The sequence below is a fragment of the Macrobrachium rosenbergii genome, chromosome 52 (genome assembly GCF_040412425.1).
Source record: "Macrobrachium rosenbergii isolate ZJJX-2024 chromosome 52, ASM4041242v1, whole genome shotgun sequence".
Taxonomy (NCBI): Eukaryota; Metazoa; Arthropoda; class Malacostraca; order Decapoda; family Palaemonidae; genus Macrobrachium; species Macrobrachium rosenbergii.
Genome location: NC_089792.1, coordinates 5,295,266 through 5,319,381, shown reverse-complemented (window position 1 = coordinate 5,319,381; position 24,116 = coordinate 5,295,266). Strand labels below are relative to the sequence as shown.

At 40.8% G+C, this 24,116-nt stretch overlaps 1 protein-coding gene across 1 annotated transcript in view; it reads left to right on the top strand.

Moving 5' to 3' along the window:
• LOC136833842 (mucin-2-like) overlaps window positions 1–3,725 on the top strand; it is a 47,405-nt gene extending 43,680 nt beyond the window's left edge. Inside the window, exons 9-10 of the mRNA XM_067096143.1 lie at window positions 1,801–1,913; window positions 3,407–3,725. Coding sequence (XP_066952244.1) covers window positions 1,801–1,913; window positions 3,407–3,493 — 200 coding nt within the window. The 3' untranslated portion in view covers window positions 3,494–3,725. The remainder of the gene's footprint in view (window positions 1–1,800; window positions 1,914–3,406) is intronic.
• Window positions 3,726–24,116: the final 20,391 nt, after the last annotated feature.

Sequence of the window (24,116 nt, the reverse complement as noted above, 5' to 3'; positions counted from 1 at the left end):
GAAAAATGAATGCAGAAAGATAAAGTTAAATAAAGCATAACACATAAGATAAAATAATAAAACCATGAAAACGTGACTCGTGTAAGATCGATCAACAAAAAATACAGCCTTTGCAGCCAATTTGAACGTCTTAAGTTACAAGAGTTCGAGCAAAAGATTAAGAAGATTACGCCATAATTTTTGTTAGGGGTTCAACTTTACTCTCACGTACTGGCTTTAGCTAAACCCACACGTCTACAATCAGATGTAACAGACGGAAATAGAGTCGAATAATCTGCATGAACAACCAGCTTGTTTTCTACGACACATACGTCGCGCATATGTAAATAGTACTGAGCCAAGGACACGTCCCTGAGGAATACCAGAGAAAACATTCCCGTTTTCATTATATTTCCCATTAACAACTGCTCCTTGTAATCTATTAGAAACTCGAGAATGATATCAATAAATGCTCCGACACTCCCACGCGTCTGAGTTTGAAACTATGACCTCACGATTAACAGGTCAAAAGGAAGCACTAAAGTCAGAGATCAATATACAAACTTGATCGCATGAATTATATGACTGGGATGATTTAACCTGCAAAATAAACAACTCGAGATATGAAAATATAGGGATGCAAGTCCTTGTTAAGGTAATTCTAGTTGTTTATAGTTTTCAAGAGTATCATTGTATAAGATGAAATTTAATATGCTAAATCCAATTTCAAAGATAGAGTTTATAGCTTAAGAGAATAGGACAGAATATAGAATAAAAGCCACAAGGCCACGCGCTGGGAACTGTGAGGTCATTCAGCGCTGAAACAGGAACTGACAGGACAAAGGTTTGACAGGTGTAACGGGAGGAAAACCTCAGAGCAGTTGCACTATGAATCAACTGTTAGAAGGTGGAAAGTAAGATGGAAGAAAGAGAATATGAACAGAGGTACAGCAAAAGGAATTGAAAGGAGTTTATTGCTTAACAATAAATCAGTTCCTGTAGACTTTCATATGCCCTAAGGTGGTATTTTTGTTGTTTGTTCTTTTCATATCATTATAATTAGAGTAAGTTCTGGGCAACGAGAAGACTAAACATTCTACGGATATGGTGACATTCACCAAGCCTTACAAATTCTCGTGGCTTATCTGTGTTTATTTTTAAATGTTTTTCTGCCAAATCTACGACTTTTTTTAAACTGGTTATCTGGAAGTATATCTTGGCTATCCTTTAAACATCAAGAAACATACAAAAGTCATCAGTGCTCACTAATGAAAAAGGAAAAAGATGTTCTTCCTCTCAAACTTTGTTTGGTAGAGTCGCCTATTCTGATGTCAAAATGCTCCATCCTCTTAACTATGTAGTGTTTTGCCTATTAAATTAATCTTACGAAATGTCTGGTATTCTAATTAGTTCTTAAGATTTTTAATGCAGGAAAATACATTGGCAAGATGGTAGATAAATGAAAAAATTTCACAAAGAACTGGATGAATATTGGAATATAAAATTTAGGCCAAAGGCCAAGCTCTGGGATCTATATGGTCATTCAGCGCTGAAAGGGAAACTGAAAGCAATGAACGTTTGACAGGTGTAACAGGAAGGAAAACCTCGCAGTTGCTCTATGAAACAATTGTCAGGAGAGGGTGGAAGGTAAGACAGAAGAAAGAGATTATGAACGGAGGTACAGCAAAAGGAATGAAAGGGGTTAAAGAACCTCAAGTAATGCCTACAGCGCACCGCGTGAGGTGATACTGATGGCACCACCCCTCTGCGGGACGCATTTCAACCCTTTGTTGTTTTATTGTTTCACTTTTCATTTCACAGGTTCCTTCGACCCTCAAGGTTTTGATTCGACCAAAGAAAACACGAAGGGAGAGGAAGAAGAAGGGGAACAGGACATCAATAAACCTTACGAGGAACCTCACGAATACATTCAGGTAAGGAATCGATTTCCGGCGATTTAGAGATTAAGGAACGTTTGAATTGCCTCACATAAATTCCTCGGAAGAGCGAGGTTTGCGTGACAATGGTAAATAGGTCTTTACACTGGTATGTCCGTAGTCTGCTGCCCAGCCTGTAATTTTGATTAACTTATGACCAACCAAGTCGTCGAGTAGCATACGGTTTCTTGAACGAATATTTATTTTAAGTTTTCTGTAAAAGAAAACTGTTGCGCCGGCTTTGTCTGTCCGTGCGCACTTTTTTCAGTCCGCAATTTTTCATGTCCGCCCTCAGATTTTAAAAACTACTGAGGCTAGAGGCCTGCAAACTGGTAAGTTGATCATCCACCCTCCAATCATCAAACATACCAAATTGCAGCCCTCTAACCTCAGTAGTTTTTATTTTATTTAAGGTTAAAGGTAGCCATAATCTTGCGTCTGGCAACGATATATGATAGGCCACCACCTGACCGTGCGTGGTTAAAGTTTCATGGGTCGCGGCTCATACAGCATTATACCGAGACCACCAAAAGATAGATCTATTTTCGGTGGCCTTGATTATATGCTGTAGCGGCTGTACAGAAAACTCGATTGCGCTGAAAAACTTGGGCGCATTTTTTACTTGTTTATATTTTGTTACGAAAATATAGCTACATTGAAATATGTACATACTATGCATAGCTTTCATCATAGTACAAAACTTTTAAATATGCAAGCAGTTCAAAATACTAGATTCACATATTCATTTGTTAAATAAGAGATATTAAAATGAATTTGGATTTTATAAGCCTTAGTGGTTTTACATTCCTTTTTAAAAACAAAATTACGTCCAGGCAACTATCAGGATGTTTGCAACATATTCATGGACAATATAAATAAATCGTGATTACTGCAACAGCAGTGTTTCTCCCCACAGTTGATTTAGCTGCTATATCATAAAACAAGTAAAAAATAGAGTTTTCTGTACATCGTATAATCAAGGCCACTGAAAATAGATCTATCCTTTAGGTGGTGCCCGTATAATGCTGTATGAGCCGCGGTCCATGAAACTTTAACCACGGCACGGTGGTGGCATATCTTATATCGTTGCCAGAAGCAAGATTATGGCTAACTTTAACCTTCAAATCAAATAAAAACTGCTGAGGCTAGAGGGCTGCAATTTGGTATTTTTGATGATGGGAATGTGGATGATCAACATACAAATTTGCAGTCCTGTAGCCTCAGTAGTTTTTACGATCTGAGGGCGGACAGAAAAATTGCGGACAGAATAAAGTGAGGAGGGACAGACAAAGCCGTCACAATAGTTTTCTTTTGGAAAAAACTAAAAAAGTCATTTCAAGAAATTAAATACGCTTCCTTATCGCAGAATCAAACCGCTTTCCGGAACACTGGACTGGATCAACTGCACACGTAAATGACAAACAGTCTAGTGGCCATTTTTAGCAACAAAGCAACAAATGTTCTAACCTGAAACCTTTTTTCTCCAACAGGTTCTAGGACTTCTGGCGCCTCCACCTGGGGTCGTCTGTGACCACGGAATCTGTTTTGAAGACGACGGAGAATTCCAGCGAAAGTAAATTTGGCGTCTGAATGAGCCCTTTTCGTATTTATTTATATTCCCTCTGCACGACTGTGCCTCTGAAGAGGGCAAGGTGCACCAAAATGCAACTTTCTCAGCAACTGCAATTTACGTGCACCAAAATGCAACTTTTTCAGCAACTGCAACTTAGTGCACCAAAATGCAATTTTATCAGCAACTGCAACTTTGCGCACCAAAATGCAATTTTCTCAACGAGAGCAACTTAGTCACACAGCTGCGACTGCAAAAATGCGATTTTTGCAACTTACGAAAAAAAAAAAAAAAACTTTCACGTCACACTTTGTTTCCACGTTTTCAAATGGTAGAGCATCAAGGTGTATCCTTACTACAGCAAAATGTTATATACACATGTTGGTAACTTGTTGCATACATAACACACACAGGTTGAAAACATGTCAACGACAGTAAGTGAAGAATAAGGCATTGGCAAATGCTGGGCAACTGTGAAGCACGGGTTAGAACTACACATAAGTCGATGACTTGCATTCAACTTGTTTGCGATGTGTGTGCGATAACTTGCCAACGTGTTGATGACATGTCTGACTGTAGAATGGACGTATCCATAAGTCGTTTCACAAATACTTAATTACTAATAGTCCTTGAGTCACAATGTTTATTTATTTTTCCCCAAGTGACACTGGGACGAACAAATCGCACTGTGACATAAGACATAATTCATTCATCCTTTGTACATCTGTATTTGTCAAAATGATGTTTTCCCTTTTATACAGAGTCTCCTTCACTTGAGATACGTGTCTTGTTTTCATTATTTATTGTTACGACGCACTTGTTTAGCCTGCACTTGTAGCATATGTTGGCAAAGTGTAATTTGCCGTTCCAAATACCATCGACTATAAGAGCCATTGTTTTATTTCCGTTGTTGTTTTGCTTATGTGAAATCCAAGCAGTAACTTGCTAGATAACTGAATATATTATATAAACATTTTACAAAAGCAAATTATGAAATATAATAATCAGTGTTCCTAGTAAATAAAGTGTCTGTATAAAAACTCAATACATAGTAATTTACTGTTTGAAAGCATTCGCATTTTTATGGTGTAATCAGTACCCTTCACATGGAAAGGATATTATATCCGCCCTAAAATGGAAGACTGCAGTATCTGCAAAATGCAAAACTGAGAAGAATGGTAGATACTGCAGTTTCCCCTTGCCTTACTACTGGTTTTGCAGATACTGCAAATGGGAGCCCCTAAATAAAGCACTGAAGAATCATTCTGAAACTGCAGTAACTTGTGTATCAGTGTTTCACGAGCCCAGTAGGTGGCATATCTCAATTTCGAAAATTTTGCAGATACTGCAGTTTTCCATTAGTCCAATCTCACAAGACTGATCGCATAATGTCAGTATATAGTTCATTCATATAACTCGTTCTTGAATGGAAACAGAAAGCCACAATAGTCATTACTGGCAATTGCAGGAAAACTGCAGTCAAGGCTATTATAACTCAGTATTATTTTTAAGTAACTCTTGAATTACTTTTACGTGATCGTTGGCAGTTAATTCTGAAATCATTCTGTAATATTGGTTGGAAAATTACAGAGTAACACGAAAAATGTCCTACTGAATCTTACAATTTATTTTGAACATTCATCATCTTTCTTCAGGTGATTCAACATAAAAATCACAAGGCACTACAGCACTAACCTTTAAGCAATCACCTATCTGCACTTATAGATGTAATTTTATCAATATAATTAAATAGTAATTTTTCAAGGGGAAAAAGAATTTCAGATGCACAAGACATTAACGTTAACAGTGGAAAACATGTTATTTTTACGTTCAACTAAAGACCAGGGACTTCAATGTTGCCATGTTGTAATTTGATATGGCAGTTGAGCAAAAGGTTAAAACAGTTTAATAAACGTTTTTTTTTAGTCAGCATAAAATCAAATCACTGAATAATCATTCTGAAACTGCAGTAACTTGTGTGTTTGTGTTTCACGAGCGCAGTAGGTAAACATTCATTGCCAATAATTTACGATTCAACCAGGTTTATTTCACTTCCCAGCACTACTGTTTCAAAGGCCCGTTCAGGAACCTGAAGTTCCTTGCTTCCTTCTGCCTTCAATCCCCACAAGTGTCAACACCCCAGTTCCTAGGCTGACCTTCGTATCAGCATGGGAGAGAAAAAGACAAATGGAAAGAAGGGTAGAGTTCTCTGGGCCTAAAATCCTAGCAACACATTCTGGTCATAAAACAACGAGGCAAGGAGGGAATGCCATCTGAACAAATGATCAACCCTCCATTTTCAATCAGAAACAAAACTGGGCATTTAGCAAAGCTCCATTTCATTAATTAACTGTTGCTTCTTTTATTTATTAAGTGAGAGCATCAAAACCGGAAGAGACAAACGAAAATACAATGGAAGAGAATATGAACGGAGGCACAGTAAAAAGAATGAAAGGGGTTGCAGGTAGGGGCCGAAGGGACGCTGCAAAGAACCTTAAGTAATGCCTCTTAAATTCTAAATGAACATAACACTTGAAGTCCTCTGTTTTGTATATTTCTCAACTAAATTTATCACATTTTCTTCACTGCCAGTTTCGTCATATATGATTAAATCTCAAGGCACAAATGTCCCACAATTCACTCAGTCCATATTTCACGACAAAGAGTAATCAAGATAAAAAAAAAAAAAAGTACAAAAGCAACAGCTGGATTTACGTAAAAAAAAAATATTTTTTCATGCAAGGTGAAATAATGAAGTGAATAGCTGAACATGCAATATTTACAAGACACTGCAATCACTACACGGTACACTATTTTTTTATGAATTACCATGCGACACTATAAGTACACAAATGTGTTCTGCAAGAATAACTTTACAATAAGCATTAGGGATTTATAGATTTTATAGAGTTTAGGCCAAAGGCCAAGCACTGGGACCTCAGAGGTCATTCAGCGCTGGAAAGGAAATTGAGAGTAGGTAAGTTTGAAAGGTGTAACAGGAGGAAAACCTCAAAGCAGTTGCACTATGAAATAATAGTTAGGAGAGGATGGATAGCAAGAAGGAAGAAAGATAATAAGAATGAAAGTGGTTGCATCTACGGGCCGAAGGGAGGCTGCAAAGAACCTTTAGTAACGCCTACATTGCACCTCGTGAGGTGCACTGACAGCACTACCACCCTACGGGGTATAACAGTGGTTTGCAAGAAGGGAAATAACAGATCAGACTGTCCAACACTATCATGAATGGGAAGTGTATTAAAGCCTTTAGTTGAAAAAAGATGCTTCAAGGCATTCTACTAGTTCTTAGCGTAAGTGAGTCAAGGATTCACCAGTTTTTCAAGTTTTTGCAGTCATAGTAGTATTAAAGTAGTTTGACCAGACCACTGAGCTGACTTTCAGCTCTCATAGGGCTGGCCCGAAGGATTAGAATAAAATACCAGGTCTAGGCCTGAGGCCAAGCACTGGGACCCAATAGGTCATTCAGTACGATGATGAACGAATTAAAATTAAATTAAAAGCTGCACATAGGCACATGTTCTCATATTGTATCACATACACACAACAAATACATTTACTCATGCTTCCACACTAAAAAAGGTATACTAAAATTCATACGTAGTATTTAAAAAAAAAAAAATTTGATTTAAATTCGACAAATGCTATAAGGGTTTTCGTGCTTTTATTATTCAAAAAATAACAGTCTATGAAAAACTTTTCTTAAGTGTTACACAGTAAGCGTTTTTTTTTTTTTTTTTTTTAGTAAAACCTCCACATTCAAGTACAAGGAAAAATTATCTTGTGTATGATTAAGACTCTCTTTGTATTTTTATATATAAATACGTGCATATCTAAAAACAATTTCCTGCCCGTTCGTATAGTTTTCCTCTTAATTCAAGGTCAAGATAGAACTGATAATCGGAAATCAGGGATAAGATAAATATAAAGATAAGTATGAATATATATATATATATATATATATATATATATATATATATATATATATATATATATATATATATATATATATAAATATATATATATATATATATATATATACATATATATATTTTACGTTTTTCCGTGGTTTTAGTTTGAAATATACTCTGTGAGACAGGTAGCAACAATTTAAGTTAATTTAGCCTTGTGATTCTGACTTCGTGGGTACGGGAAAACGTAAAAAGAGGAAAACAAAGGAGAATTTCATATGAGCATAGGGCTCTGGTTACTGAGGGAAATATTACGTAAAACACGTGGGCACATTTAAAGTAGTGTATTTACATAAATGACATTAGTACGGGAAAGAGGAACTCAGTAGATTGAATGAAACTGGGGAATTCCAGCCACAGCTGAGAAGCTTCCACGATAGGATCCTCTGAAATGAGAGATATGCACATTATACGCCAGTAATGAAAATAGACAAAAGAATAATGAATTGAAGCTGCACTGAGGGTGCCAAAGGAGTAATAAAAAGAATTAATACTGCCGATGCAAGAGGCGCACGGACATTAGACAAGGGGAGATTTCTGGCTTTCTCTTTAAGAAAATATTACGAGACAAAGCGTGACTGAAATGGGGCTCTTCCAGGGCACTTTACCTTAGCAGATTTTCCGAGGGCGCGTAGAAGGCGGTGCGTGGATGACTTGCAATTTCCGAGGGCGAGTTTCTTCCACGTGATGAGATGCAAGGGCTTCCGTAAAGGGGGCAAGGCGATGGGGACTCCTCGAAACCCAAGCAATGGCGTGTGGGCTCGAGGAATACGGTTGAAGGGCATGAGGAGAAGTATACTTTGGGAAGGGCCACGTGGTTAGGATGCAAGGGCATCGATGGGGCCAGGTGTTGAGGACGTCTTCACAAGTTCACTCCATATCTTCCAGCCCGCGTGTGTCGAGACCTCGTGGGCTTTTTGCCTTTATCCCCTCCTATGGGGCAGGGGTGCGCCCAACACAGATGCTTTGACTCATTGCACCTGCTGCGCAGGGGAGGTTTTGGCCTGTAGGAGAAACGCCCAAGCCAGATTACTTTTGCCTCGAAGGAAAGATCTTTATCAAAAAAATGGGAGCGCCTTTAATCTTTTAACCCTTGGTTTTAAGTCGATAGACAGATGGTCTATCGATCGGCCGGCAGTAAATGAAACACAACAACAACAAAGGAGGGGGAGGTAATTTGCTAGCGAATTCTTGCTAATCATAATACCTCCCCATACAAGATGATGTACATACCTCCTTCGGGTGTGTACATCGATATTCAGAATGAGCGGCAAATGCTTTACGTTACTCTACATTCTGCCTTGCAATGAACTTTACTCCTAAGGGTTTTATGAAGCTGAGACATTACTTTTAATAACACATTGGGACAATTTTTCGTTAACAGGACGCAAAGTGATTTAAACACTTGCAAAGAATAATTACTTTAGATTTGGTTACCCACTGGTAACTTTATAAAGTGACTCGAACAATTGTGAATTAATTAAGATTATAGGACCAAATATATGAGGCTATGGCCAACAAATGAAAAGAAAGGTTATTGTTCAAAAATTAAAATACACGGTTACTTAATTTTAGATAAAATGCATGCGGTTAGTACAATCTGCCTTGAAGAGGCTGTGAAAATAAAAAACAGCGTTTATTTTTGTAAATGACATCCCCTTTTACGCGATACTGTAATGACTATACATATTCGCATTGATAATTTATCTTCGTTTTAACGTACTTGGCTCAGCTATCGTTCAACGCGAGCTGAGGGATGACCCACACACCGGGAATTTGACAGTCGTGTGCGGGCGAGAGTATTCGCGAGGTTTTAATTCGCTAACCTTAAACTACGCTAATTTTATGCGTCCACTGCTTACTCAATGTTATGACGGGGCGAGCAGACAAAAGATGTGGGGTAGGACAAACAGAGATCTTGGAAGGAAATGGAAGGGGGAAAAGGGATAATAATAACAAAAGGAAAATTACCAAGACGTTACGAATGAAACTTGACCGCATATGAAAGGCGGGACACGTCCTCAGAGCTTACAAGGGGCATTTTAAATCACAAGGGCAAGAGTTTATGACTCGCGATTCATGAAAATAAAGATAACTAAATGACTAAAAGAAAGTAAATGATATTGGCAGAAGAGCTAAGGGAAAAAGAGTGAGGGTTTTATTGTGTTAGGCAGGGAATTTATCGTCTTTCGCCTATAAATTACGGCCCGGACTATCACTTCAGTCCCAGGGCGAGGAAAGTGCACCCGAAGGGCGCGACTCCTTCAGGAGGGCTGACACGCACGCCCGGTGCCAAGGTATGGGCGCAAGGGCGTGCCACTTCTCACTCGGTTATTCTTAATGATTTTATACATTGTGTGGGGAATGGTATCCCGTATTTAATTGCCTCTTGTGGGGATAATTTAAGGGGAAGATTAAATAGAAGGTGATAAGAGATAGAAGTTCCTGAGGAACGGAGGAAGATAGAGGAGGGCCTGACATTCCCTTCTGGATTAGGGGTGCCAAGACCTTCGAAAGATGAAATGGTGGCACAGGTGCCATGGGAGCTCTAGAGCTCTTTGTAAATTACCTGGAATGTCCCACGCCCGTGGTAATTTCGCCTCGAGTCTTTCTTAATGGGACAGTCGTCCTCGGCCGGGGAAGCGGAGGGCCCGCGACCGGAGGAGGGCGGCACGGAGTACCACCTGGGCCTGCTGATGCGACAGCTGACGCAGGAGTGTTCCGTGCGGGTTCTACCATGATCCGTCGCGGCTCTTGTAGTTCATCGGCCAAGTGAGATATGGCAGAATCCTGACTTGCAATTGCGTCGGCGACGGGCTGAGGCAGAGAGGAGGCGGTCGGGGGTGGCGTGAGCGGCTCGCAGGTAACGATGACCAGCTCAGGCACGGGTTGCGAGGCCGCACCTGCAGGTGAGCTTCCGCGGTGGTCGGGAGGAACCGTCCCTCTGACCGACGCTGGTAGCGGTGCCAGGCCGGGGGAAGAGAGGGGGTCCTGAGTTGGATCCCGTGAATGGAGATCGGCGTAGCGCTCTGGCGCTGGCACTAGGGCAGAGTCAGGCGCTATCAGAGGTTTCTTGGGCTCGTCGGTCAGGACGGACGAAGCTTGGCCCTGCTCGGGGCATGCAAGTGGCACCGGCAGGAATTTGGCATCTCCTGAAGGGAGATTTGATTGGGGCCCTGGCACTGGCACTGAGGCAGGGCCGGGCACTGAAATTGGATCGGGAACCGATCGAGGGGGCCACTGTACATCGTACTCAGGTGGCACTGGTGGGGACTGCACGTCCTTCTGGTACCCAGGGGGCGCCAGTCTTGACTGAGGGAGAAGCGGGGGAGGATTACTCGCGCCCGCGGAATGATTCGGGGAATGGACCCCTAGATTGTCGTGATTTCGGTGGGGACTGAAAGTCCTGTCCCAGGATGACGTCATAGCCTCCGGGAGATGGCTTGCTACTGCAAGATTGCAAATTTTGGATTGGTGAGGTCTTGTGACTCTCAATTGGACCGTAGGGAGTATCATTTTAAATTCATTTATTCCCTCGATCGTGACGAGTTTTCGTCTGTTGACGATAGCTCCGTAGGGAACTCTGTCCCTTCGGATGAGGGAGATTTGTGCGCCCGAGTCCTCGAAAGCCGTGACTCGGCGCGCGGGCCCGCTACCTCGTGGAGGGGCCACGTATACAGGCCCTTCGGCGGGAGGGCCTAATGACTGGGGATCTGTGACGGCCAAGGCGACGGTGGGAGTAGTTGATTTATTATTGCGTGGGCATTTTGCCCATGCGGGAGAATGGCCATAAACCTTGCACGCCGTGCAAAAGGTCTGGCTAAAGTCTTTCCGCGCTGCCCCTGTGGAGGGCGCAGGCGAGTTATTTGTCGGTTTTCCGGGAGAGAGAGGAGCCGGTTTCTTGTTCCGGCACTGTTCGAAGGAGTGCCCCGTTTTCTTGCAATAATGGCAAGTTAGGGGCTTGCCCGAGTTCCCATTTTTGTGGGAATTTGAACCTCCGAGGAGGGACGGGGGATTTATTTTCCTCCCCATGGATCCTTCTTGAGGGTGGTGAGTTTCCCACATATCTGCTATTCGGCAACACTCGGTGAGTGTTGGTGGGGCTTTTTCCACTATATGAGTGGCGAGGGCAGGAGGGCGTAGCGCAGGAAATGCTCGAATTTAAACCGCTCGAGTACCTCGGCGGTGTTAGTGGCTCCTTCGGAATCGAGCCATTTTGTCAACGCCCGCTCGAATGGTACGCCCAATCGGACCAAGTCTGGCCTGCCTCTCTGGGCTGCTCTCTCAACGTCTCCTCCACCGCTCAGGGGTAATCTCGTACGCCTTCGTAACTGCTTGGCGTACGGCTTCCCAGTTCCCCGATCGTCTGCGGGAAGGGCGTGGTAGGCAACGAGGGCCTTTCCGCCCAGGAATTTAGTGAGAACAAGGAGAGTTCCGCGGGGAGAGATCGCAGCACTCCAGGACTCGTTCGGCCCTTTCAAGCCATACTTCGGGTTCGGACTCGGTCCATTTTGGCATGAACGAGTGAGCTTGGCTGAGGGCACTCATCCCGCGGCAGGGGCGGGGCGGCGGGCTGTCGTTCTAGCATCTGGAGCTCGTGGGCGCGCTGTCGCTCTCGATCTTCCCATTCTCGTTCCTCCCTTTTCTCTTGGGCGATTCTGTCTCTCTCCTCTCGTTGTTCTTGGGCAATTCTGTCTCTCTCCTCTCGTTGTTCTTGGGCAATTCGTTCCCTCTCTCTCTCTGCACGTTCTTTATCCTTCTCCTGCTCTTGGGCAATTCTTGCCCTCTCTCTCTCCTCACGTTCTCTCTCCCTCTCTGCACGTTCTTTTTCCTTCTCCTGCTCTTGGGCAACTCGTTCTCTCTCTCTCTCTTCACGTTCTCTTGCTCTCTCCGCCTTGGCATCGTCCACTCGCTCTTGAACCCATGCTCTCAGATCTTGCCCCGATAGTCCCATGTCCTTCCCAGCGGACATGTAGAATTTGAAATCCTCGTTTTGTTGGGCTCTGGTATTAGCCATCTTGAAATAATGGGTATATGATATGTCTGAGAAGACTCAGGTTGTCTGAAAAGACTCAATTGCAGGAATCTGAAACACTCAATGGGTCAGACTGCTGGAGAATGGATCTGTCTGAATAAGACAGGTGATTAGTAAGTCTGAGGAGACTTTTTGTTAAAATTTGATATGTCTTGGAAAGACGTGGTTGTTCTTGGCGAACGAGTTTTAATATGCGTCTCGGAAGACGTAGTTGGATTTTGTCACGCTCGGACTTGGCCGGCTGTAGCGTGAAGTTAAGGAGTTGTTCTAACGAACTAGAATGATCAGTCCCGTAAGGGCTTAGATGTGTGAACTACACTATATAATGTCTCAAAGGACTTAATTTTTGGGTTCCCGCGGGAATGAGAAATTCTCGCCACGTGCGACGTAGAATTTTTGTATGAGTCTCTGAGGACTGGAATTTGGAGAAATTCTCGCCACGTGCGACGTAGAATTTTAGGAGTCTCTGAGGACTGGAGTTTGGAGGAATTCTCGCCACGTGCGACGTAGAATTTTAGGAGTCTCTGAGGACTGGAATTTGGAGAAATTCTCGCCACGTGCGACGTAGAATTTTAGGAGTCTCTGAGGACTGGAATTTGGAGAAATTCTCGCCACGTGCGACGTAGAATTTTAGGAGTCTCTGAGGACTGGAATTTGGAGAAATTCTCGCCACGTGCGACGTAGAATTTTAGGAGTCACTTAGGACTTGGAATTTGTGGAATTTGGAGGAATTCTCGCCAGGTACGACGTAGAATTTTAGGAGTCACTTAGGACTTGGAATTACGATTCGTCGTAGAATTTTAGAGTCATTTTAGGACTTAGAAATTACTAACGGGAAACCCAAAGAAAAATGTATGCTGGGAAATGAATGGGGAAAAAGAAAAAAAAAAAATGCTACACACGCGGGCATGGGCGGGGGTGGGGGGGTGCAGGTCGTTTGGCCAACACCGGAGGTATTTTTAGATTCTGGGTGAATGAACCCGTATGTTTATATACCGTCTGGGATTCCGGGGAATTTCCCAGTCGTCTGAGAGGATAACAGTACAACGGCCTAGTAATTTTCCCTATAAGCGGAGTTAAATTTCGCTTTCCTAACACCTACTCGAATACTAACTAGCCTACACTGAGAGAATTTTCAGCAATGCAAGCTGACTTCGTCGTGTCCCACGTGGGAATTTTATTCGCGCCTAAATAACAGTTCGCTAATTCGAAATGCGAAGTAAAATTTATCACAGAGGAATTTATTTCGCACTATTCCTCGAAGCAAGAATATGGCAAGGATTTTAACACAGAGGAATTTCGCACTATTCCTCGAAGCAAAGGATGGTTAGCACTGGTTATGTCCTAACTACCTATCCTGAAAGGCATGCATTAACGAATCTAATACGGCGGTTCTTTCTCTCAGTGAATACATGCGTCCCTATTTCTAATTCCTAGGAACAGTCACGATTGTAAAAAGGTTTTGCTAAGATTAACACATTACTTACGTGGAATTTTCTGGATCTGTGTGCTGGTTTTACACAAAAGGTTCGTAATTGTCTCGTACCCAGCTTAGCTTTGCTAATAGCTGATCTGGCAAGTTGCAAATGCAATAAAGCAACACTAGGGGAACTGCAACTGCAAAACGAGATCTATGGCCAGGTCGCCATTTTTACGTTTTTCCGTGGTTTTAGTTTTGAAATATACTCTGTGAGACAGGTAGCAACAATTTAAGTTAATTTAGCCTTGTGATTCTGACTTCGTGGGTACGGGAAAACGTAAAAAAGAGGAAAACAAAGGAGAATTTCATATGAGCATAGGGCTCTGGTTACTGAGGGAAATATTACGTAAAACACGTGGGCACATTTAAAGTAGTGTATTTACATAAATGACATTAGTACGGGAAAGAGGAACTCAGTAGATTGAATGAAACTGGGGAATTCCAGCCACAGCCCGAGAAGCTTCCACGATAGGATCCTCTGAAATGAGAGATATGCACATTATACGCCAGTAATGAAAATAGACAAAAGAATAATGAATTCGAAGCTGCACTGAGGGTGCCAAAGGAGTAATAAAGAATTAATACTGCCGATGCAAGAGGCGCACGGACATTAGACAAGGGAGATTTCTGGCTTTCTCTTTAAGAAAATATTACGAGACAAAAGCGTGACTGAAATGGGGCTCTTCCAGGGCACTTTACCTTAGCAGATTTTCCGAGGGCGCGTAGAAGGCGGTGCGTGGATGACTTGCAATTTCCGAGGGCGAGTTTCTTCCACGTGGTGAGATGTAAGGGCTTCCGTAAAGGGGCAAGGCGATGGGGACTCCTCGAAACTCCAAGCAATGGCGTGTGGGCTCGAGGAATACGGTTGAAGGGCATGAGGAGAAGTATACTTTGGGAAGGGCCACGTGGTTAGGATGCAAGGGCATCGATGGGGCCAGGTGTTGAGGACGTCTTCACAAGTTCACTCCATATCTTCCAGCCCGCGTGTGTCTGAGACCTCGTGGGCTTTTTGCCTTTTATCCCCTCCTATGGGGCAGGGGGCGCCCAACACAGATGCTTTGACTCATTGCACCTGCTGCCCGCAGGGGAGGTTTTGGCCTGTAGGAGAAACGCCCAAGCCAGATTACTTTTGCCTCGAAGGAAAGATCTTTATCAAAAATGGGAGCGCCTTTAATCTTTTTAACCCTTGGTTTTAAGTCGATAGACAGATGGTCTATCGATCGGCCGGCTGGCAGTAAATGAAACACAACAACAACAAAGGAGGGGGAGGTAATTTGCTAGCGAATTCTTGCTAATCATAATAATATATATATATATATATATATATATATATATATATATATATATATATATATATATATATATATATGTGTGTGTGTGTGTGTCAGAAAATGGAACCATATGTTACCTTATGGTTTGCAGTATGTATTTATAGGTGAATAAATATATATATATATATATATATATATATATATATATATATATATATATATATATATATATATAGAGAATAAAGAGAGAGAGAGAGAGAGAGAGAGAGAGAGAGAGAATACCGGTACCAGTGGGTGAGTGGCAGCACAACCGGAATTAATTTTATTGTCGTACTTGTTTGACGAAGACGTCTAAAGTATTCACTTAATTCTCGTCACATCTTCGCATGCAACGTTTGATAAAATCATTGGCCATATTGATCGCATTGTACGTTAAAGCATTATGTAATATTTGATTCAGTGATCTTCATTATTTTGTGATGAAATGGAAAATTTTGTGTCATGAAATTTGGAAAAATGTATTATTATTATTTCATTATTATTATTATTATTATTATTATTATTAACCCTATTCATATGGAACAAGCCCACCACAGGGGCCACTGACTTGAAATTCAAGCTTTGGGGAAAATAAGAAAAGTAAGGGGAGGTAATGGGAAAAAATAAGAATATAAGAATATTAAGGCCTCAACTAACATTCACTTTCATTTCACAAAACTGAAACATTACAAAAGTCTTCTTTCGTTTCCAAAGAATAATTTCCCCGTAGGGATTTAGTACCAACAGTGCACCTCATGCGGTGCACTGTAGGCATTACTTAAGGTTCTTTGAAGCGTCCCTTCGACCCCTAGCTGCAACCCCTTTCGTTTCTTTTACTGTACCTCTTTTCATATTCTCTTTCTTCCATCTTACTTTCCACCCTATCCTAACAATTGATTAACAGTGCAACTGCGAGGTTTTCCTCCTGTTACACCTTTCAAACCTTTTACTGTCAGTTTCCGTTTCAGCGCTGAATGACCTTAGGTCCCAGGAGTTGGCATTTGGCCTAAATTCTATATTCAATCAATCAATCAAGGCCTATCTCTACTTAGAATCTGTTACTATACCCAACATATATACGCTATCATTTTCTTTTCAGTTTTCTGTAAAAAAAACTACTAAGATGGCGATTTGTCTGTCCGTCCGCACTTTTTCTGTCCGCCCTCATATCTTAAAAACTACTGAGGCTAGAGGACTGAAAATTGGTATGTTGATCATCCACCCTCCAATCATCAAACATATCAAACTGCAGCCCTCTAGCCTCCGTAGTTTTTATTTTATTTAAGGTTCAAGTTAGCTATGCGCGTGCGTCTGGCACCGCTATAGGTGCCAAAAAACACAGGCCACCAGCGGGCCTTGGCTGAGAGTTTCATACAGCATTATACGCTGTACAGAAAACTCGACTGCACTGAAGAAACTTCAGCACATTTTTTACTTGTTTATTTTCCACTCCACTCCACACAGCGTCCGAATGGCACGAAGAGGAAGGGACAAGAAAGATGTGGCCATTTTCACCTACTCCGAACTCCACTCCCCAGCCAATGACTCCTACTTCTACGACCAAAATCGACCCAATGACCGGTAAGACTTCACTGATTGGTTCATTTTTGGGGGGATTGGGTACTGAGCTAGAGTTGGAATTAAGGATTTGTTTGTACGTTTAAAGATTATGTAACATTTTGGGGACTGGGGTTTATTGCCTAGTGTTACAGGGTGTAACACATAAGGAAGATATCCAGGGTTACACTGGTGTAAAGCTTTGGAAGACACCTAGGGTTACACTGGTGTAACAATTTGGAAGACACCTGATTTTGCAGGGTGTAACAATTTGGATAACACTTAATTTTGCAGTTGTATAACTTTGGAAGATCACACCAATGTTTAAAGGGGGTTATCACTTAGGAAAACACATAATGTTACAGGGTGTATCACTTGGGAGGACAAACATTGTTACAAGGTGTACCACTTGGGAAGACAACCAATGTTACAGGGTGTATATTTTGGAAGACCACTTGTTTTACAGGATATAACAACTAGGAAAACACCTCGATTTACAGGGTGTATCACTTAGGAAGACACCTAGTGTTATGTGGTGTAACACCTGAGAAGACAAGTAGTGTGACAGGGTATAACACTCAGGAGACATCACCCTCCACAAATGCAACACCCTGTCACACTATAATAAGATACCTTCACCCCCAATGCATTTTACAAAATTTTGGAATGGCCTCTAGTATAACTCAATTATCATTTCCATATCTTATGGAACTTGGTACTTTCTGGGAATTAATTCTAGTTACTGACACTTGATAGACCTTGGGGTTATTTTGGATTTAAACTCACCACTTGAATGCTGTCCTAATTTTCACAGGACTGGAACAGTTCTGTGAACATTGTAATGCCAACCTCACTGTCTGGTTAATCAAGTAAGCTGGTACACTGTTTCTTACAAGTTCAGTCACAATTATCATTCTATAATGTGTATTTCACAATATGAAACAACCCTAAGAGATATTTCACAGGCGTAGACAACCTGAGAAAATACAAATAAAAATAACAACTTTAAATGATAAGCAGACCAACAAACTAATACGTATCATTCGTAAAAAATGTAATTAGGCATTGTATTTAAAAGTAGCATTGGATTCTCTACTAAAAAGGAGCCCCAAGATACTTAACACTCTAACAAAAATCCTATAGAACTTCAAAAGAATGTGGATGCCCTTAATACTCTGTGAGAACTATTTAGTACGCACTAACTTTGGAGACAAGACACAAAAGGCTGTGGAAAGGCTGTCAAGAGGAATATCCTCTAATGATGGTCTAAACCATAATTTCCATCACTGGGAAAAAAAATACCACCACTTCCAACAGTTTTGCTTCGAACACTAGGCTAATGATTTGATATCAGTATGAAGAACGTGGAAAACTCTGCAGTTCTTACGCATTGCTACATACTTGCAAATGGATTCCTAACCATTCAGTAACCTGAGCCTATCATCATCTAACCTTAGATTTCCTCATTCATAGCCATCTCATTGAACATATCTTAATTTGCAGCACTCCAACAAACAAAGTCCTTTGCATTTTCAAGCTTTTACTCCAAAGCACACCTTAATTCACAGTTTTCTACCCCAAGACCGTTCATTTGCAGCTCTCTTAAAAATGATGTATTAAGTCTCAGTTCTCTAACATTAGGTACCTTGATACACAGCTCTCTACTCAAAGATACCTTAATTCACAGTTCTGTGACTCAAAACACCTAAATCCATAGCCACTCTAACCTAAGAGACCTTAACTCACAGTACCCAACCCTTGACTCACAACTCTCTAAGTTCATATACCTTAATTCACAGCTCTGTGACTCAAAACACCTAAATCCACAGCCCCTCTAACCTAAGAGACCTTAACTCACAGTTCCCAAAGCCTGACTCACAACTCTGTAACTTCATACACCTTAATTCACAGCTACGTATGTATAGCTGATGTACGAGAGGTTCGACCAGCTTGGGCTCGCACAGAGGATGGCAGCTTCCTAAAAATAGTCAACACAGATGCCTTTCCTCAAAAGATTCATATGGAAGTTTGCAGGTAAGGATAAGTGATCTTGAATATATCTCAAATATTGTAAAATTAATCTTTCATTAATATTCTCACCAAGATGTCAACTCTAAAACTTCTCATTTCCAATATTCTGTTCAATATTTTTTCAAGAACATTAAAATGAGTCAATAATACTAAAGAAACACAAACTATCTATCAGTAAGATTTCACATGTACGGTGCCAAATCTAAATTAAAAATATAATCATTTATAACAATTCTAACATTTTCTTTACACTAAAATCAATTCCTTCTTTGAAGTCTAATTAAATGTAAGCAATTATTCTTTGAAGCCTAATTCAACATAAAAAATTATTCTAGGAGTGCTGGTGAACCATGCAGCTTCCTGCCACGAGGTGTGACCTCATCATGCAGGCAAAGATACAGCGTTCACAAAATGACTGCTGAGGATCCTGATGCTTCATCAGACGATACTTTCCTTGCTGCCTTCAAAGTTCCCTCAGGATGTTTTTGTCACATCCGACAACAAGGAACTGACAAACTACTGAGCGACTTGCCTGACAGCACACTGACCAGTGAAAAACATGGTAATGAAAACAGGAATCCATCAACAACCCTTACTTTTCCAAAGTCTGTCAACGAGCAACACAAGCCTCACACTGGTCTTTTGGGACCACTGAATTTTGATACTCAACTGAATAGTCAAGGACAAGGACATCATTTATTTCCAAACGAACAAGGTCCACAACCAACACTTCTGACATCTTCATTCCAGCAATCCACGATAACCACTACCCTCAGGCCTATAATAACTATGACGACAAGTGTGTTTGCAAACAAAGCTTCTCAAGGACTGAGTGAATTAAGCCCTTCCACAACTCTTTCCCCGCCTCAGTTTGTAACAGAGCATTTCCATCAACCTGGCGAGTTTCAAACCCTCGGTCCAATAACTTCTCCACCAGAGCTACAACGTGCAGTTAGGCAGAATAAAGAAAAGATATCAATTTACAGCCAGCAACTGCTTGACGCCTTATTGTACAACTTCAATCGAGGAGAGTCACTCGAAGGGTTTCCAACTTTGGGAAATGACGAAGATGAAGAGGCATTCCTGAAAGAGTTAGAATCTTTACCAGATGGCTTGGAAATAACAAGAGCAGGAAACAACACATTTAATCTATCACTTCGTCGGGTAATGAGAGATGGCAAAGTTAAACCAATGAATGTTGCAGTTACCGTTGATAATGGACTGGTCACATTTATCCCTAATTCAGACATAGGAGTATCTCAGTATGCAACAGCTACCATTACTGTTGATGAGCTCTATGAAGTTCTAAAGAAATATCTGGGAGTCCTTCAACATAGGAAGCCAAAGTCAGTCAGAGCTATCTGAAGGAGATGAAAAGGTTTCAGATCTAAAAGCAAGTAACACTCCGACAATACACAATCATGGTTCTCCAATATTTATTTTTGCCTCTCAAACAGGAAGCGGGCTGCAAACTGTAGATGAACGTCCCCCAGAGATAATACCACTTCCACTTCCCTTGAAAACTGATATAAACAAAGAAAGAAACAAAATAAACTTGGTCAGAAAATCCACCAGTAGCCCTCATAATGCTTTCTCCACTTCATCCATCAATAATGACAAATTTGAGACACAGAAAAAATTACTTAAGATAATCAATTTATTGAGAAATGACAAAAATGCTGCATCATTAACAAACAAGGTCCATGGTATTCATTCCCAGCAGCAACAAGTACAGCCAGCATCTCATGTCTATAGCAGTCTCTTACAATCATCTCTGTTGAATGATGTGTTAAACAAGACTGGATTACCTAAAGAAAGTGCTGTTTTGCACAATCTGACCTCCCTTATAAACAAACAATTCCACTCAAAAGACCTGGATAACTCTGCATTGTTTAATGCAACCAAGAAAGCGCATCATATTATTCCAGTCCCTGTCTTCCTGTCAGCTACAAATCACAGTACTAATTCTGCTACACAACCCCAAAACAAACAACATTCATTTGTTACACCACCAGATGCACCAAAGAATTCAACCCATGTAACATTCCATCTTATTCCAGAATCAATTCCAAACAAATCAAGACAAATCCTACAAACTCTGTAGGCTCAAAAGTTGGCAATGAACTTCATTTTCTTCTTCAAACAACACCAGATCTTCCAGGTAAGTTAAATTCAACAAAAAATTTGCATCACCCCAGCAGAAGTGGTGAAAAGACTGGCGAACGATCAGCTCTGTTACCCGTAGAAGTGACATTTCACCAGAATTTTTCTGATTTTGATCCTAACAATAAACAGATAGTTAGAATCATACAACAGATACCCCCAGGCAACGGAACAAATGACAACAGACACGTTGGTCCTTTGCTCTCGACCCAGCTCTTTGCCTCTCGACCTCAGGTCATCCAGAATTATTACATTAGAGTGCCTGAAAGTTATCTGAGAGCAAGAAATGGAATACCACTAAATCTAACAGCAAGGAGTGATGACGGTGAAATGTTAATGCACATAAAAACACACAGAACAATAATACCCCCAAAAACAATTAAAAAAAGAAGTGAAAAGCATAACATTACATCCGGAGAAGAATCTGACACTAACTTCACAGGAAATTCAAGGAAACAACTCAATATTTCACAAATTACAAAAAATAAAGTGCTTGATCGACAAAGAGTATCTGCTGTAACTGGAAACATCAGCCATGCAGCAAACACAAGGAACGTCTTGAGGAATACAGCACAATCTCAGAATACTAGACAGGATAGAACTGAACCTAACCAGTCCAGTGTAAGGAACGGCTCTGATCCTGTGAAAAAAATCAAAATTTCTAAAAATAACTACCCAGATTGGATCAAAGGGTTAGAACAACCAGTACCTCAATTAGAAGAGTTAAAAGGTGAGACTTTTTCGGTAGGGGCCCCATACAGATTTACTCTTTTGAAAGTTCCACGCTCAGGCAGGATAGAAGATCAAGAAGACTCTTTTGAAGATCAACAATTCTCTAAACGAAGTGGCTATCCAACAACTCCAGAGCTAAATTTTAATACCAGCCTGATACGGAATGGTACCGACACATATACCACCACAGAAAAAATATATGAAAATCATACTGAAAAAGGTGATGTTAATAGCACTTGGCTACCGTGACCTTTTTTTTTTAAAGAGATGACTCTCTTATGTGTTTATAAGTCAAACTGATGTACATAGTTATCGTAGGTAATATGGGCATGAAGTTTTTCAGACTTGTTTAAATGCTTTAATAAACTGTGTAGGTGAAGTTACTCATTTCATTTTTGGTAATCTTGTTTGTAAGTGCTAAATTCAACTTACAAGGCTCTTGAGATTCATTCAAACAGACTCTGAGTGTGAGAAGGCATTATGTAGTTAGGACTTAACCTTTGCCTGAACTGCTTTATACTGCAACATTTAATGGGTAATTAGTTTGTGACTAATCCAATTATGAATTTTCAAGCACTTGCATTTTCAGCTTCAATTATAACTGTTTGCATACAGAGACCAGAAGAGCATTATGAAACTATTTTCTAATGAAAGTGCCTGGTAAAATAAAATCTTCAAAATTCTTTCAAACAAAAAATCCATGGACTGCAAGGTTTAAAGTGGGATAATCGTGGGAATATTCAAGCTATTGTTAACAAATATCAAAACTTATGAGTGTGACCCCTAGAAAAAAAAGAAAAATCAGAAAAATTTAATTCATTTAGATAGATGGGGAGGCCTTTCCAAATGTATTTAAACTGATGGCAGTACAGCTCAATGTTCCCTGTCCCACCATCTACTGACTACAGTCCCTTGAACATTGAAAATACCTTTACTGAGATTGGTGATGATTTTTATCAGTACAAGTAAATTCACAAACAAGTAATTAGGAATTGCCTATGTTCATCCTTGTGTACAATTGACAAGAATGGCTAATGGGAGCAAAGAAATCACTCTGGAGCTTCAGACATGGGCATGTGCCTATGATCAGATTAGTGGTCACAGTCCAGTGCTGAGAACATCAACTGACATAAACTGGCAGGCACGACTGGGTCGCATATTTCTATGTGGATCCCAGCATTGGTCCCCATCATTTTGAATCTCCATGAAATTTTACCATGAGTTGTGAACAACAAACAAAAGTGTGCGTGTGTGTGTGTGTGTGTGACTGGGCAAGTCTACATAGCTTACAGTAAACTCGTCTTTAAATCTTACGCAGGAGCAATGCCTTAAAAGGTTAGGTTACTCAGCTGTCAGAAAAAGGTGGGAATTACTCCTTAGGCTACATTCCTCCAAAATGAGTCGCATCAATTCAAATCACAGTCTTATTTTACATGACTCACCAGTCTAGGGGACTGTTTTTCTAGGTAATTCTGCATAAACCTTTCCCACCGGGGAAGTCAAGTTGAGAAACTTAGTCAAGTCGGGTTGCATCAAGAATGTTGCCAAGCCCCTCGTTTATCTGATCAGTCTTCACAAGTCTGCTGCAGTGAAAACACTATGCAGCTTCAGGATTTGATTAAATAAATCTTGTTCATCAGCACACTGCTCTCCAAGATCCAAGAGATCAGACACCCCATAATCTGCAAATGTTGCTATCCTTCCTGCAACTCCAGTGGAACATCTATAGTTAGTGCTTATTTTCTTGATAGACATTCCTATCTTATCAACCAGCTTAAAACTTTCTGTCGTCATTCTGAAGAAATGGTGGAAACTGTACAGGTATTAGGGACATCAGGACACAAATTACTAAAAGCACTGAACTCTAGTCTACTGGTTGTGTTCTTGTACAGTTCTAGTTCCTACTTCAGCACCAAACCCACAGCAGAGCATGCAGTGGAGGATACTCATAAATGACTCTTCATGTCTTGCTTAATGTTAATGAAAATGGGTTAGTCTGATTCAAGTCAAATGACTCAGCCTGCTTGGTGAGTATGCAGTCTACTAATCCTCTGGAGAACTATTCTTTACTGAAAGTTCTGGCAATCTTACAATAGTTCCAAGTGGCCAGAGTCTGTTTTATTGGTTTGCAACCATGAATTCTGAAACCTCTTTAGGTTTATCTTCACTAGACAGTGTAGCTCTCATCAAGGTATACTGAAGTGTATTTACTGGGTTGTTTTTAGACTATTCTGAAAATTATGCACAGCTCAGTTTCTTAAGAATGATGATATTCCTCGCAGAAACAGTTCTTCCGCCATGCAGTGACTTTGTACTGCATCTGTGTATCCTGGCAG